The sequence below is a fragment of the Squalius cephalus genome (genome assembly GCF_949319135.1).
Source record: "Squalius cephalus genome assembly, chromosome: 18".
Lineage (NCBI taxonomy): Eukaryota > Metazoa > Chordata > Actinopteri > Cypriniformes > Leuciscidae > Squalius > Squalius cephalus.
In genome coordinates, this window is record NC_137139.1 from 32374270 (window position 1) to 32392191 (window position 17922).

The 17922-nt window shown below is 36.5% G+C and overlaps 1 protein-coding gene across 1 annotated transcript in view; it reads left to right on the forward strand.

Annotated features, from left to right (window-relative positions):
- The window catches only part of LOC307146182 (uncharacterized protein), a 70701-nt gene that overhangs the window by 24593 nt on the left and 28186 nt on the right, over nucleotides 1-17922 (forward strand). Inside the window, exon 3 of the mRNA XM_079850062.1 lies at nucleotides 15489-15631. Within this exon, the coding sequence (XP_079706188.1) occupies nucleotides 15489-15631 (143 nt within the window). The remainder of the gene's footprint in view (nucleotides 1-15488; nucleotides 15632-17922) is intronic.

Consider the following 17922-nt stretch of genomic DNA (forward strand, 5'->3'; position numbering starts at 1 on the left):
TTTCTAAAGACAGTTAATCTTTTACATAGAATATCACAAAAATATTAACAATTAGTTTTTTCAACATCTTCAGTGAAAGTGCACACAGTGAACGTTTCAATGGCAAGAACAAAAACAATCTGTGAATGTCCTATTACAGGCGGAATTTATTGCAATTTATTGCAGAACACTGCTTGCGTTTTGACCACTTGCTCATCTTCACAGTTTTGTTGTGTGGCGTGCAAACTGGCGCTAACGATTTCAGCAGCTTTCAGTCCATAATGGCGGACGCGCCTCCGCAGCGCCATCTACAGACTGTTACCCATAACACAACAGAGTTTCGCCTCTTGGGCTTCTATACTCTTTGCTAGAGCCATAAAAAAAAAAAAGATATACATCTATGGCTGTCTCAAACAAGCCTTGTATACCTATGAAAGACGACCGAGCCAATCAGAGTAAATAGACAAGTGCAGCCCCGCCCCATTTTGCACACTGCAGATCCTCCTACGCCATTTCGCAAAAACAGCCATGATGAACTGGTTTTCCCCAACCTTCATCACGGTCACAAGTAAAATATATTTACATCCGAGAGTATTAATCTGTTATTTAGATATAACCTAAATATGACAGTATATGGTAGACTAACATACTGCATATTTAACAAATAGTAAACACATTGCGTTTTATAATAAATAGTATATAAAATATGTTTAAAACACACACACACACACACACACACACACACACACACACACATATACATATTGCCCTCTTTAAAGCTGTTAAAATGAATGTACGTAGCGAACAATCTACAATTTACTACAACACTGGAATTTGAGTGTAATTGCGTGTGAATGTTCAGTTCAGTTGTTTCAGTTGGGTTCATTGCTACGTGTATAACCATAACACCAAAAAGTATATGAAGCCTTAGTGTCAAAAGAGAACTTCCTGCTGCCAAACCACAGTAAAAACCACTTCTGGGCGGATCATCCAAGCAGGCAGCCAATCAAATCGGCAGAATTGTAGGAGAGAGAGGGGCTCAACATTCTCTATTGGCTGTTATGTTGTAAAGAAGGAGGGTGTTTCGTTGTGTGGTTTTGCACTAGCAGATATAAAGCAGTCTGCTCACAAGTGCGCCATTTCGCAAGAACTGAAACGATGAACTGGTTTTTCCAGTCTTCCTCGCTGTTACAAGTAAGTAAAATATATTCACATCCGATTAGGATGTTCATTAGATATAACCTAAATATGACTGTATATGTTAGACTAACACACTGCATATTTAACAGTTAACACATTGCGTTGTTTAATAAATAGTAGACTATACAATATGCTATGACGTTTTAAAGTAATATAAAAGAGCATTTCTTTTATAACTCGGAATTTAGATAGTGGCGGGCAGATCGAGGCTTCGTGAAACTGAAACAGTTTAAGCAAATGTGCCGAGGCTTTGAGCTCCTGTGGTCAGAACAGTGTAACTGCAACAAAAATCCGGGCCAAACATGTATAAAAACACCTTTTACAAATCTATTGCAATTTTTCATATTGAAAGTAAAACCTTTCAAATGCAATTATCCTACCATCTAATAAGATTATCAAGTGCATGTTCTTTTATTAATTGTCAGGGTTTGTTTTGTTTGTTCTATGAATGGCTCAGCTAAACAATAAGAGAATATTAACTACCATTATTCATTTTAATTCTACTAATGTCTAATTAAAACGTCTACAAATGTATAAAACTGATCAGATATCAGGTAAAACCCACAGACACTTATTCATTTGTTCTCAGTGACTCATGAATCATGGGTTGACGGAGATCGCCCCCCAGCGGCGATCCATTAAAGTGTTTCAAAACAGTTTTGACGTAATGAAGCCTCGTCACGTGACTCTGGCAGTTTGATACACGCTCCGAACCACTGATTCGGAACAAAAGATTCGTAAAGGTTTCGAAGCTTCATGAAGCAGTGTTTTGAAATTGCCGTCACTAAATTTAGACTTTGAAATTAGTTTGTCAGGCAGAATTCTTAATGAATATTTGGTTGTTGTTTTTGTCAACAAAAAAGAAAAAAAGAAAAACTGAAATCTATTGTTGGCGTGGGTGCGGTTTTTTATCCCTTCTTTTTACGAGAAGTGCCAACCCCCTGCAGGCCTCGCTAACACCTCTTCCAACAGCAACCTGGTCTCACACCCAGGTATTGACCAGGCTCAGCCCTGCTTGCCTTCAGTGGAAACCAGACTTGGGCTACAGGGTGATATGGCTTTGAATTAAAGTTTGAACCGCTTTTAGATCAGGCATATTACTGGGGTCCTAAGCTTGGACTCATCACTTCACCACACCGGCAAAAGAGTCTTCATCTTATTGGCTGACGTCGTTGAACAAAACAAACCGTGATTGGTCATGTTGTTGTGTGAAGAGCAGAACCCTTAAATATGATTGGACCTTTTAGCTCCACCTGTTGTGGGGAGGTCTTTTTCTGTGGGTGCTCACTGAGACGCCATGTTGTTATTTTGAAGCGGTAGGACTGTACACAATTCGCATCGCTAGCGTTTGCTTCCACACTTGAAGTATTCCTTTGGGCCTTTGTTTTGAAGCTTTTCTTTTACAAGATGATCACTGTAGCCTGGCTCTTTGTCGCTACTACAGGTAGGTGGACACTTCTGTGTGGACTTAATAGGGAATGGATCCGAAACCCGGTATTAAACTGGGCCCATTTAATTGAATTTACATTAAGTAAGCTCGCGTGTGTAGTTTTTTTTTTCCTTTTCTTTTTTCTTAACCCCTTAACGCCTGAATTTATAAAGCTGTATATATAAAAAAAAATTCTGTGTGTTTTTGACTTTAAGTAGATGGTAAATAATGTTGAGATTATCAATTTCACTTTTGCACAACAAATAAATAGAAATTTTGGTATGTTGCAAATTTGCGACAACAGGCATTTAGGGTCATTTTGGTATGTTGCAAATTTATCTTTCCTTGTTTCTCCAGTGCATACATTATATATTCTTATAGTGTTATATCCTAACATGCTATTTTTTGTGGGGGAAAAAAAAATTTTTTTTTTGGGCTGAAACCATCTAAATACAGCATTATTATAATATGTAGCCATTAGCCCAATCCAGCCGTTATGGACCAATGTCGCAAATTTGCTACAAACAGAAATCTACAAAGTACGTAAAAAATATTCGTCACATGAAGTCTATATGAATAACATAGCTATAGAAGCAATCAATAAGCTGGTACATATTTTTATCTTAGCACAACTTAACTCATTTTGGGAAATTTCTCCACATTTGCGCACTTGATATGCGGATTTAGCAAAACAAAATATTAGCTTCGGTGAACCGGATGTAGTTCCCACTCCGACCGCTCCTACGATAAACCAGTGCGTGCAAAATGTTCCTAGGTATGTATCGAATGTGCACAAACAGGCATTGGGGGAAAACACACGCTATCTCGCCTGCAGTCTGAATGGAAGGGGTTTGTTGCAAATTCGCGACAGTGGGCGTTAATGCTCGTGCTCCTGTTCATTAACGTTAAAGCTTCGAAGTTCGAATGAACCCTTTCAATCCCAGCTTTTAAATTCCAATGCAGAATGTGCATGTCAGATGTATGTTCTCCAGACACGCCTTCTCCCTCCCGTTAATTTCTAAGTGATCCCATGTCACGTTAAACTGCTACTGGACAACTGGAGACGAACACTCGCATAAACATATTGGTGGTGCTGTGGTGAGCATTATGTGATTTTGTAAGGGGCATACTCTGTATTGCGGTTCTCTGCCTGCCATTTCCTGATTAGGGCTGACAGGCTGTGGGGAGGTTTGGGTGCCATTTTCTTTCAATATTGTTTTTCTTCTTCTTCTTTTTTTTTTTTTTAAGAGAGAGGGAGCTTGTAGCCCTGTGTCTTTTGTTTCATGTTCTTTGATTTGCTTTGTTTTGATTAACCACGTGACTTTTTGTTATTGTTGCTATATACAACAGAGAATCAATATATTAATCTATTTTACTTTTTATAAATAAGCCTTAGTAGTTGCTTTGTAAAAATGGTGGACTGAAGACGGAGCTCAAACAAACTAAATTATTTTAAGTTAAGTTACCTCTACCTGAGGCAGAAGGACTTAGCAGTGATCCTGATTTGCAATCATTTGATCGGCAAGAACAAAACGAGTTGCTTTTGTATCTAGGTTTTAACAAATGCTATTTTTGCATTGAGGAGGAATTTTGTGGTCTCAAACAGGCAGTATATTTCTATAGTAAACCAACTTTTATGTCAAAATATCACATGTGATTCTTGACCCCTTTAATACATTGTTCATCTGAAAAAAATGATACAAAATCAGTTTTGGAACCAATTATGGTACATCTGCCTTACTGACGGGGCTGTTTGAATGAACAAGACAAAAACTTGTTCTAAAGTAAATAATTTCCTTCTTTGTGTCTTTCTTTCTAAACAGTCGCTGTGCACGTTGCTGGGTCCAAGTTGGAGGCAACGGAGGGACACAATGTTTTCATGCACTTCGAGACTGGACTGGAGAGAATCGATGAAGTCAGAATCATTTTTGAAGGAGAGCGCAAGGGAAAACTTTTGCTTGCACATTACTGTTCCCCTGACGCTGTTCCCAAATGTGACCCCTTCGAAACACCTCAACATCTGCAAGTTGAGGGAGGAAATGTGTCCATGATTCTTCTGAAAGTGAACATCTCCAGTTCAGGCCTCTATACAGCACAAGTCATCACTGATAATCAGATGTCTGAGGTGACTTCTACGCTTGTTGTAAACCGTGAGTATATTACTATTATAAATCTGTTTGCATGTAATGTACCAGAATCAAGATTATGAGAGAAAAATTAATGGTCAAAACAGGCTGATTTTACCACTGGATTTCATAGCTTTGTAATATAAAAATCCTTCTTTGCTAGACCTGATAATTAATTTGGTATATAATCATATTAATATTAAAAAGTAGAATTCTTAAAGTAGCATTATAAAGTTTACTTGCAGTTAGCTATACAACAACAACTTGCTTTGTTCTGGTTTCACCTCACTCCAGTCTAAACTAAATGATTTTATGGGTAATTTGTCTACAGATTGTCATATAAATATCCTGCAAATACTGTAGATTATTAAGGCTAAATCTTACTAACCACTCTTTCTAAATGGTGTAAGCATTTCAGAGGTGTTCAAAATAAATTATTTGTTAGTAACGTTTTATAATAAGGTTTGATTTGTTAAAATGGGTTTATGTTTTTAAGTGTCAGAATATTAATTCAGATTAATTCTGAAAGTCATTAAGTTTCTTTAACTCGCTAAAATTCCTTTACTTGTGCTGGCATGACACAATGTAAAGCATTTTATCATATGTTTGTATCTTGATAAATGAAGTTTGCACATGATCTAAAACTGCAGAGACTGAGGCCATCCTTAAAAATATTACATAACCAGACTGACCCAGTCAATTTAGGACCGACCCAATTATTTTTTTTTTCTTTTAGTCTGACAACCTGCCTTAAAGGAGAACTCCGGTCAATTTTAACATTGAGCTCATTTTTTTGTACATTTGGAGTGCCGTCAGTACAGAGAACAACGACAAAAATCGGTGTTGCCTACAGCGCGTTATCCTCTTTTTAAAATTTGCACCCTGTTGACTTCAATGGGGCAAGTACTAAACCTGCTTTTAGCCTCTTAACATCCTTGATGTGTCATTACAAGTGCACAGGTCATGTGAGTGATTCCTTCAGAGTGAACACGGGTGAATCTGACTGCAGTAGATGTGAAAGATATGAATAAAAGTTATGTTAATTCAGCCAGCGCAAATACCTGTATTTACATCCTGTTTTCGGTCGAAGTCCACAGTAATCGATTGTCGAGTTCACGCGCATGGTCATAGGTACTAAACCAATGCGTGTGAACTGTTTAACGACTGGCTTAAGGCCAAAAATACGTCTGTGGACAAAGTAGAGGGAGACGGGGAAGACGCTTTAAAGCCCCAGCTGCAGGCTTTTGATGCCACTGTCCGAAATGCATCAGGCGCAGAGTATTCAGTAGAGGCAGTGTAGAGAAAAAAAAATCTCTGATAGCCGAGGCACTCCTTAATTAAAATGTCTTTATTGCAAAAATGACATGTCCTAACTGGACAACTTTAAAATGCCCACGCGTAGCGGCATGGGGCCTTCTTCAGGGCATAGTGAAGCAGATAAAAAAAAACTGATCTTATAATAATAAAGACACACAGGTAGAAGCAAACACACAGGTGCTGACAATCAGTATTGAAGGTCTGCAGGTAATTGCTAGGACACGCCTCTCACATGGTTCTCAACACTAAAGCTATTAGTCACAATAATAAACAGAAACACAGGCAACAGATAACATGCATATATTCATGGATACCTCTCACATGGTTCTCAACACTGAAACTGTTGGTCACAATAATAAACAAAGAAGCAACAGATAGCATGCATACACATTCATGCATATATTACTAGGGCACACCTCTCACATGATTCTCAGCACTAAAGCTGTTGGTCACAATGTAAGCAAAAACACAAGCAACAGGTAGCATGCATATATTCATGCATACACATTCATGCATACACATATACATATACAATACATATGACAAGTGAATAGTCACAGGAAAGAACAATATTCCAAAATCACAGAAAAGGTCTATAATCTATCTCCTCATTTAATCCTGGATAGTCCATTGCTTTGAAACTCCATATCCAAAAAGTTTCACGTTGCAACAACTGTTTTAAAATATCACCTCCACATATTGGTTTTTTTAATAATTTTTAATGCCCTGAATTCTCAAAGATGAAGGGTCACTATGGTGTATTTCTTTATAGTGTTTGGCCATAGGGTAATCTTCGTTGTTGACTCGAATTGCGTATTTGTGTTCATAAAACCGCTCTTTTAGTTTTCTTTTAGTTCTGCCCACATAGAAACACCCACATGGGCATTGTAGGCGGTAGACCACATATTCAGAGTTTGTTAATAAAACCATTAGTCTTAAATTCTCTCTGCGTTCTCAGATCACAAAAAGTCTTACTTTGAATGACACCCTCACAATGACTGGAAGATCCACACCTATAGGTTCCCCACAACCCTTTTTCTAGCCATGTTTTTCGTCTAGGACCTGGGGGCTGTTCCATAAAAGCCGCTTAGAAAAGCGGGGATTAAACTCCAAAACCGGACTTGAATGAGCCTAACAAATAAGTTGGGGCTAAAGTGGTTCCATAAAAGGTATTGAAGCTCACGCAATCTCACTAATTTGATCCAGGTTTATCTAGTCTAGATAATTGCGTGTGCACGCGTTTCTTAAGCAGCCCTAGAGGTCGATCGTGGATCAAATCGATCCACCATCAAACAGCGTATATTTTGTGCTGTTTTATGCGTTTGTGACATGTTTTTTTTTCCCCCTCAGTGCAAAACTTACATTTTACAGTTATATTCTCCATCTGTAAATGTTCGAAAGTCATGCAAATATATCCATTTTGCTGCTAATTTTCATATTGAACGAGCGCTGCTGCGCGCCAAATAGGAGCGCAATAATTCTGACTAAAATATACATTTTGCTTGGAAAATTAATATGCGATATTTTATAACACTAGAAATATCTTCTAATTATAATAATTTATCTTAAGGATGTTGGATAAGTTGCACTGAACTTCTAGCGAACAGAAGTACTTCAGTGAAGTACTTTTTTTTTGTAAGAAACTAAATATATAAAGATACAAAATATAGTTTTGGGTATAGGACCTATACTTAATAAAGATGATGTATACTTATTTAGAATGCTGAGAATTACAGCTTTTAATGCAAACTTTTTTTCTTTTTTTTTTTGGAGAAAGCAAGAATCCCCAGTTTTAAATGAGTAGATTTAGTTTCTAAAGTACATTATGGAGAGGATAACATTAAATTAAGAGCAAATGTATACATTTTGAAAAGATATGTGCAACTCTAAAATCAAAGAATATTCCATAAAATAAAGGAATATATATTAGCCTACATTAACTACATTTTTATATAACCCTCCCTCCCTTTTATTTCTAGTTATTTGTTATTTTATTTATTTACTTATTTAATATTGAATATTTGATATTCAAATAATATTACTTGAATAACTATTAGGAATTATGTGTCATTATAAGAGTTTGATATAAATATGTGAATGTTAAATTTTTATTACTATTTATTTATTGGTTTTTGTCTTTTCCCCCTTAAATCATATGTAAAAGTGTCTATGTACTTCTTGGTTATTGTTCTAATCATGTGTGTTTTTAGGCTGTGTGTTGGTGGGTATTATCACAAAAGAAAAAAAGTAGAAGGAAAAATAAGGAATATTTATTGGGGGAAAATATGATGTCTATAACCTCCTGAGACCCGAGAGCTTGCCTGGTGTGCATTTTATAATTGTTCTTGCTATTTGGGATAAGTAGGACCTAATAAGTATAATAACTAAAATTTGTTTTTGTACAGGAAGTAGTTTTTGCAGAAAATGATGTCCTCATGCAAGGACAGTGGGTCTATGTTTTACCATATGATGTCCTCATGCAAGGACAGTGGGTCTATGTTTTACCATATGATGTCCTCATGCAAGGACAGTGGGTCTATAATTTACCATTTTACTAGCAATTATGTGAAGTGTCAGTACAAATGAAGTGATAAACACTGACAAAATCTGATTTTTATAATAATAGTGGTAATGGCCAGCAGGGAGCAGTAGAAGGCCACTTATTGGCTCACTTTCATTTTGAAATTCTTGATTTTTACCAGTTTTCTGCACTAAAGCAAACCAGTTTTTCCATGTTAACTCAATAATTCATGCTTACACACACACACACACACATACACACACAGACAAATGTTGTTTTTTCAATGCTATTGCGATCCGTCTAAAAATTCCCAAGTTTAGCTAACCACATGGTAGAATAAATAACGTAATATAGTCCCAATGTCCTCAAACGAGTGCTTCACATTTACTGATGTCCTAGAGTGCTACTATTACTAAAATATGTCAAATTATCATCCCCATATGATGATAGAGACAGTATTGTACATAAATACATTTGTTTCATTCATATAATTTGAATAGATTTTTTACCTGGGTCATTTTTCTTTCGGGCAGTGTTTTGCTGATATTTTGCTGATTTTCCAGCCATTTTCTTCTCACTGACATTGGTGTAATGTTGTTATATCACCACAAGATGGTGTGGGCAGTGTCCCTAAATGTGGCCAACATGTCTAAGATTTACAAATTTGACTATCATTGTGTCAAGAGGCAAAAATGTAATGTCCTCATATGAGGACGCAGGGTCTCAGGAGGTTTTAAAGGAACTGTCAATTTGTATAATTGTGTTAAATGTGTTTGAATTGAAAGACATAATAAAGTAAATTTATATATATATATATTTATATATATATATATATATATATATATATATATATATATATATATATATATATATATATATATATATATATATATATATAAATAAATATTTTTGTTAGTTGGACATTAGATGTGCCTTATTTAGAATTTTAAACCTGTGTGTATATTTTTATGATAGCAATAACTGGGACTATTGTAATGGGGTAAATCAAATGTAGGCTAATATACTGTCAATTACTAAGCTCAGATTCATCTTAATAGCCAAGTTAAAATTTATACTCTGCTTTTGTAATTATTTATTTTTAATTATGTGATTTTAACTTCTGCTTTAAAAAGCTTTTTTTTAGATTGTTCTAATGTTCTTCTAATAATCATAAACATGTATTACAGCTGCCAAACAAAACCAGAGAGAAATGTATTCATAAATCTTTAAAACAATCTAATTAAATCTTGGGCACAAAACATTCAGCCAGTAAAAAAAAGAAAACCTGTAGTATATGTATTGTATTTAGTCCTCTCTCTCTCTCTCTCTCTCCCTATATATATATATATATAGGGTTTTTCCTGCATATAGAGAATTATGAGGCGGCCGCCTTCGTAAAATTTCGTGCCGCCTCCGGCTCTCGACAAAATTCGGACAGTCACATGGTCAGATACAGTTTTTCCACCGTGACGGTTCTGTTGCGGTTACCGGCTTGTGTCCATTCTCAACCCGTATAGTGCTGCGCGGATCGCGGATAATCCGCAGGTCGGGCGGGCCAAGTAATACAAACATTCCATTCCAATTAATCGAGGGTGGATGACCGATAAATTATAATGTTTTGAGTTTAATAAAGACACGGAACTCGCATCACGGTAAAACGAAATGAACGTGCGTCACTTTTACTTTCGTTTTCAACAACGTAACGTTAATTCTCTTCAGGGAAAACCCATCAAGGAAAACATCAAGGCTTGACAATAACGCTTGTCTGGGACACGTGTGTTTGTTTGTTTTTTTCTTTTTTTGAAGGGAAAAGTGAGAGAGAATTGTACTACTTGTCCAACCGAACAAATACCCTGATTAAAACCATTTTTTTATTTAAAAATAAAAAATATCTAGGGAATCACCGAAAATGTGAGAATGATTCTGTTTTATTTAATTTAATGTACGTGGCGATTGATAGCCTATAGTTGATAATAATAGGCCTACCTAATGTACTGACGGTAACAATGTTGCAACAATGTTGTTAAGAATGTTAAGAAACAATAGCCTAGGCTACACACGACAAGAGTGCTGTTTTCCTGAATGCCATCAAGACTGAAACCGAGACTGATTTCATAAGTTCATTAAACAGTTAAAATTAAGTCACTTACATTTTAGACGCAATGACAGTTTTTGTTCTGTTTCTGCAGCGAAAATAGTTCCAAACAAAGATCACGAACCATCGCGCATCTCACAGCAACGAACACTTGTAGCATTACTGAATGATTCAGCGTTTCGAACGAATCGGTTGAGTCAAAAATTCAATGACCCATTCATAAACTGCCTCACTCTGAATAAATCAGCCGTTTGAACGAATCGTTTGAATGAATGACTCAATGACTCGCTCATTAAGACGGTCGCCTGCCACCTCCTACTGGCGGTTTAGTTTCATAAAGTATATTCTTTTCAACATTCCTTATTTGTATATTCAAAAATATTTAAATTAATCTAATTTAATACAGTTATAATTTTTCAATGTCAATTATTTAATTTGATTGGTAACAGCCTGTGTCTTATTATTTTAATTGAGTATATTGATCACATTTAAGAATTTGAAATTAAAAATGGAGCAAACATTTAATAAAATTAGGGGGGGAAATGCCCTTTTATATAAGGTACAAAAAATGTAAAAAATGAAAAAACAGGAAATTTAATTTTGCCAAAGGAAGAACTTTTATTTTAAATAAATGTTCATTTTAAATCAGCCTACTTCTGTGTGAAATGTTACCATCATGTTTAACACTGAGAATTTGAATAATTGTAATGTGGTGATCAGATGCAGATATCTAAATCAAAGAATATAGGCGGTTTGCGGGTGGATTATTTATTTTTAACAGTGGATTCGGGTGACTCAAAGTGCACCAGATTAATGAATTTATCTTTAAAATGTACAAAATTTTCTTCCGGGGGGGCATGCCCCATTGTGGCATGCCCCAATTGTCATTGTAGCCTTATTTAAGTTGATTTTCTGTATACTGTGTATTTATTGTTGGACTAATAGTGGTTAATAAAGTCCAATAATGGTATGAGAGAGTGTCAGTGGTAATATCATTGTGTTCTTGTCGGTCAGTGTTAGAGGATCTGTGTAACAGCTGAGGCTTAGCCTGATAGTTAGCCTGCCCTGGACCAGGCTAGTTTCCCAGCATAAGTTGCCAGGGTAACTGAGTTTGAACTATTTTAAGTTTGCTTTATGAAACAGAATCCACCGACAATAAGCCTGACTAACCGAAATAAGCCTGGCTTATTCTCTAATCTTGGTTTATGGAACAGCCCCCTGGAAACCTGGAAACTATCAATTGAACATTTCAAAAACATCTATTAATTTTTTGGACTTGACTATCTCCATAGATGACAATAATCTTTTGCACACAACAATATATAGGAAAAGCACAGATAGAAACACTTTATTAAGGGCTGACAGCTTCCATCTAAGGAGCCTGAAAGATAACATTCCTTTTGGACAATTTCAGCGTCTTAGACGCATCTGCAATAATGACTCTGATTTCGAAATGCATGGCTCAAGATAGAAGTTACCTTCCAGGTCCTAGACGAAAAACATGGCTAGAAAAAGGGTTGTGGGGAACCTATAGGTCTGGATCTTGCAGTCATTGTGAGGGTGTCATTCAAAGTAAGACTTTTTGTGATTTGAGAACGCAGAGAGAATTTAAGACTAATGGTTTTATTAACTGTAACTCTGAATATGTGGTCTACCGCCTACAATGGTTTCTATGTGGGCAGAACTAAAAGAAAACTAAAAGAGCGGTTTTATGAACACAAATACGCAATTCGAGTCAACAATGAAGATTATATGTGTATGCATATGTATGCATGAATGTGTATGCATGAATATATGCATGCTACCTGTTGCTTGTGTTTTTGCTTACATTGTGACCAACAGCTTTAGTGCTGAGAATCATGTGAGAGGTGTGCCCTAGTAATATATGCATGAATGTGTATGCATGCTATCTGTTGCTTCTTTGTTTATTATTGTGACCAACAGTTTCAGTGTTGAGAACCATGTGAGAGGTATCCATGAATATATGCATGTTATCTGTTGCCTGTGTTTCTGTTTATTATTGTGACTAATAGCTTTAGTGTTGAGAACCATGTGAGAGGCGTGTCCTAGCAATTACCTGCAGACCTTCAATACTGATTGTCAGCACCTGTGTGTTTGCTTCTACCTGTGTGTCTTTATTATTATAAGATCAGTTTTTTTTTATCTGCTTCACTATGCCCTGAAGAAGGCCCCATGCCGCTACGCGTGGGCATTTTAAAGTTGTCCAGTTAGGACATGTCATTTTTGCAATAAAGACATTTTAATTAAGGAGTGCCTCGGCTATCAGAGATTTTTTTTTTTCTCTACACTGCCTCTTAAGATCTTCTACCTTGGACCGAAGAGCACCCAAATCAAACTAAAAGGAACTGAGCACGCCATTCATCTTGAATCTAAGCAGAGTATTCAGTGTCAAGTTTTATCTTCCGAGCTGGACTGAACCGCTATATAGGGCTGCACGATTCTTGCTAAAATGTGAATCACGATTTTTCTCCATGGGAATTGAGATCACGATTCTCTTACACGATTCTCATTTTTTCAACCAAAATTTATTGCACTCAAGTACAAAAAAAACAAAAAAAGACAAAGGACATTCAGTATAATAAAGTGCAGGAGTAACAAAAAATTGTCTCTTTTCTTTATTCTAGACCCCTTAAAGTGAATCAATTTAAAGCTTTATGTTGCTGAACATAAGAGAACATTAACATAATAGCCTAAATAAAAATAACTAAATAGAACCTGTGCTTTTTGCTCCAATTGGCACAGAATGTACATAGTAGCCTACTTACATCTACTGGAATACTCGACTTGGCGTTTTGAAATATTTCTGTGTTTATTTGGCCGTTTAGGCGCGCAACCAGAGACAGACTGCTTGTCCGTGTTGCGCTCGGAGCGCGCGCACAGCATCCTGTCAGTATAATTCAGTTCTCTTTCGTGACTTATCGCGCTTTTAATATTTATTTTCGATATAAAGCACATTCTGCTCTTTTCTTTCTCTTTCATCCATGATTTGTTATTAATAACTTTAAACAGAATCATCAACTAAAATCTGCGCCGATTATCAAAAATACGACACATAAAAGAGACCTAAAAGAGTCTCTGCGTAAAAGTGTAAGTAAAAGGACAGCAAAGCACCCGTTTCAATAAAAGGATATATTAAAGTTTATATAGCCTACTTTTACATTTTCGCTGCTGTTCTAAAATGGTTTTCGCCATTACCTTAAACAAGCTGCAGCTGCTTGGATCCAGTGCAGGAGCTGTAACTATTAGATTACCACAGAAATGTAAGCGGTTAGTTGATTGCTGTGGTGACTCGTGAGACGTGACACTCGCGAACTGCACTGAACACGCACTTTTGCCGGTACAACTTGAATATTATTAGCATACACTTTTCATTAACTTCGGTAGGCTGTAGGCTACAACAAGGGAATTGTAATTGGCTGCTTTTTCTGCAGAGATCTGAATGCAGGGAAATACACGGAAGTGAATCGCCATCATTAAGAAATGAGATTGCATTTATGTTTGAATCGAGATCGTGATTTTTTTTTTTCATTTTTTTTTTGATTAATCGTGCAGCCCTACCGCTATATATCCAAATACAACATCATTGGGCAGTCAGAATTCAAATCATCCAACGACGTATTTAAGACCGTCCTCAAAAAGTTTCGCAAGGCTGGGAAAGACTCCAGTTCTCATCATCCTCCCATTTTGACCGCTGAAATAGAGTGCATTCGTAACTCTACGTATCTGTCACCAGACACCGCAAGGTCTGGTTTGACATTCAGCTGAACCTTGCAAGGAGGGGGCGTGAAGGAAATCGAGAATTAAGAAAGAATTCATTCGTCATTAAAAAGATGATGTATGGATGTATGGGTGTATGATCAATGATCAGCGGGGCAGGCAGGTTATACAAAAGATACACCAACCATTCATTAACAAGCACTGCAGTTCAAATGCTGTCAGAGGCAGGGCTGGAGAGCAGGCAGATCACGTCTGTCACAGTATACAAAAACAGGCTAAGAAAAAACATGTCTTGCCTAGAACGATTAGTTTCAGTGAACAAAAAATATTAACAAACAAAATCATGTAAACAAGTTTTCCACCAAGTGGGCTAATTTGAACGGCGCAAACACCCTGCATCATTCACTGACGCTTGCGCACAGTCCACACAAGTAAACACCGCCTTTCATGTGCAGCTCCCACACACTACTTTGTGACATTTGGCACATGTCTCCTTTTTTTTTTTTTTTTTTCCAGTTCCTCTGTACTATCTGCTGCTGCTCCTGCTCTCAATAGCGGGAAATGTAACGGACTTATGACATCTATAATGGCCATTCTAGGTAGAAATAGTCAGAACTGTTTTGTGATTTTTAATAAAATAACAGTGTCAGAATAAAATATACACATATTTAGGAAAAGTCAGAATCCTACACCCACATTGATTTTATTTGAACAAAGTTATTACACTGTAAAATTTAAAACCGGTCAAAATGACTGCCTTTGTAGTTCTAGTGTTAATGATGTAAAAACTCATTGTCGCATTGTTTGATCCACAGCATGAAGTCCTCAAGATTTGTATAAAGCCTTATGAAAAATATGGCTTGCCTTGCACTGTTTCTTGGAAATTTTGCGTTTGAATCGGTTCAAACAGATTCTCATTTGACTTTGATTAGAAAAGAGCAAAAGCTCGTCAGATAATTTGGCACATAGTAACATTTGCTAAAGTAGGATTGGCCAGTAATGTTTTAAGATGATAGTTAAGAGTGGTTTGTTTTACTGTTTAAAATCCTCTAATTGTCTCTGTTCCTGTTCTGTCTCTTACAGAAGCTCCAGTTTCCTCCACTACATCTCCTCCACACAGCAGCCCAACACCTCCCAGCTCCTCTGACCTACACTGGCTTTATGCTTTAATTCCAGTCTTCATCATCATCATCTTGGTTTTTTGCTGCTACTGTAGATGGAGGAAGGCATGTATTACATTTATTCTTTTATCAATGGATATGAGCATTACTGCAGTTCTAATCAGGGTTTCTACTCGGTTAGGAAAAGTATGGAATTAGAATTTCCAGGTCTGGAAAAGTAAGGAAAACCGAATACAGAGTATGGAAAAGTATTTGTATTTCCAGACTATTGCCCCTATTTATTTTTCTATAATAAAAAATTAAGAATTTAATGAAAACAAACTAATCATACAAGACGCGTGTTTAACTTGGTGATTCTTTAGTGATTGTCAAACACGTTGCACTTTTGCAGACATTTTTAAGATCCAAAGTTGTATTTGTTAACATTAAATAATGCACTGCGAACATGAACAAATATTTTATTAACTAACACCTAAATAATGCAAGCCATTGGATAACATTGGGCTGCATATTATAAAGAAACAAAATGCATGTGCCATGGATAAATAAAATGGAATCGCTTCCGCACGGACAATGAGGAAATTATTTTAATCAATGTTGTTATTATTATTATTATTGTAATTATTTCAAATAATTGCCGAAGAGAACGAGCACCGGGAAACTGAAGAACTTTTCTAGCGGGTTGTTTAACTCAACGAAACGCATCCTATGTGAGATTAATCAGATACTTATATTACATAAACTTAATACTACGACTTATATCTGCACAAAATGATGTGAATGCTGCACAAGCGAACTTGACTGTGCTGATCAGAAATAATCCCTGTTCTGGACGCGCTATTTCCACAACAATGTGCTGTAACTGCAACTAAAGTCAGGGAATTCACAACGTTTTATTACAATAGTGTTCTCATTTTATAATGGCATGTATATGACAGTGCATATGATATAATATTAATGTGCATTGCTGTTTGAGCTGCGCACACTAAAGATGAAGATGATCACAGTGAAGCGCTTTACTGAATCGTTCATTAACTCAACCACACGCATCCTACAGTATATGAGATTATATATATGTTTTGAAATGTAAACTGATATTAATATTTGACATATTTGACGTACTTGCAGTAATATATTAGAACTTACAATGGCACAAAATGCTGTGAATACTCGAGCGAACTTAACTGTGCTTGTCATGAGGGCTTTGACTCCAGACGCGTTCTTTCCGCCACAACACGCTGAAACACTGGCGAACAAGTATTCACAACAATCTTTTACAGGCGTGCTCTTATTATAATGTTATGAAGCCTATGTGACAGATTTGTGCTGCACATGTTGCACTTAACTGTATCTTCCTTTTCTAAGTGATTTCAATCATTCAAAAACATCACGACGAACAGCGCGCATCTCTCAACTTAAAGTCCGCATGAACCGGAAGTTGCAAATTACCTTTCTCTAGTGTTGTGACGTATTTCCCAGTGAAAGGGAATATTGAACAGAGGGCAGGGTTTTACTCCAGCGCTCCTCCTCTCCATCTCTGCTCATAACAGACTAACGGTTTGAGGGGAGTGGTTAAGCGTTTCCCAACCCAAGCCGTCAAACCTACATCATCAGAGAAGGAACGCCATTCCAGACCGGAAGTAACTTTTCAGATTTTGATTAAATATTACCACGGCAAACAATTTTTTTCTGTGTATTAACTTGCACAGATTAATTTTTCACCACAAGACTAGTAATATGTGCTAACATAGTAAAGAGGGTCAATTTTGATTTCAGTTGGACTTTAAGTAAATAAGCTATTATCTATCGACTTGCAGGGTATACGCAGATACCACTTCTTTTTCAGTCGGCATTGCGTATACCCACTTCTAAATCCCCTCTGATGTGCATCATTTAGTAGTTAATCCAATCTCATGTGAATAAAAAAACACCCAGTCAGGGCCGTACCCACCATTGAGGTCCCCAAGGTCCCGACCGCAGAAATTTTTTTTATATATATATATATATATATATATATATATATATATATATATATATATATATATGAAAGTTGCGAAATAATTGCCTAATATTAACTCTAATTTGGTGCTGCAATGATTCAGCCTCCTCATCTGAGCTGCTTCAGCACTCAAAACGCTCGTCAATGTCAAAATGTTTGTTTTCACAGAAGCGTGTGCCGAGCACGGATCCCAACGCCATGCTTCAGTTAACAATCATACAGTGCGAGATAAGATGCAAGTAGCAAACTAAACAGCTGTTTTTCCCTTTGAAGTTTTAAATGACCGACATAAATAATCAGTGGAAACTTTAAGCTCAATTTAACAACACAAGCACCCTATAAAAATATTTGTATAACGTTACCTCGAATGTGTTCGATTATTTCCCCAGTATCAGCA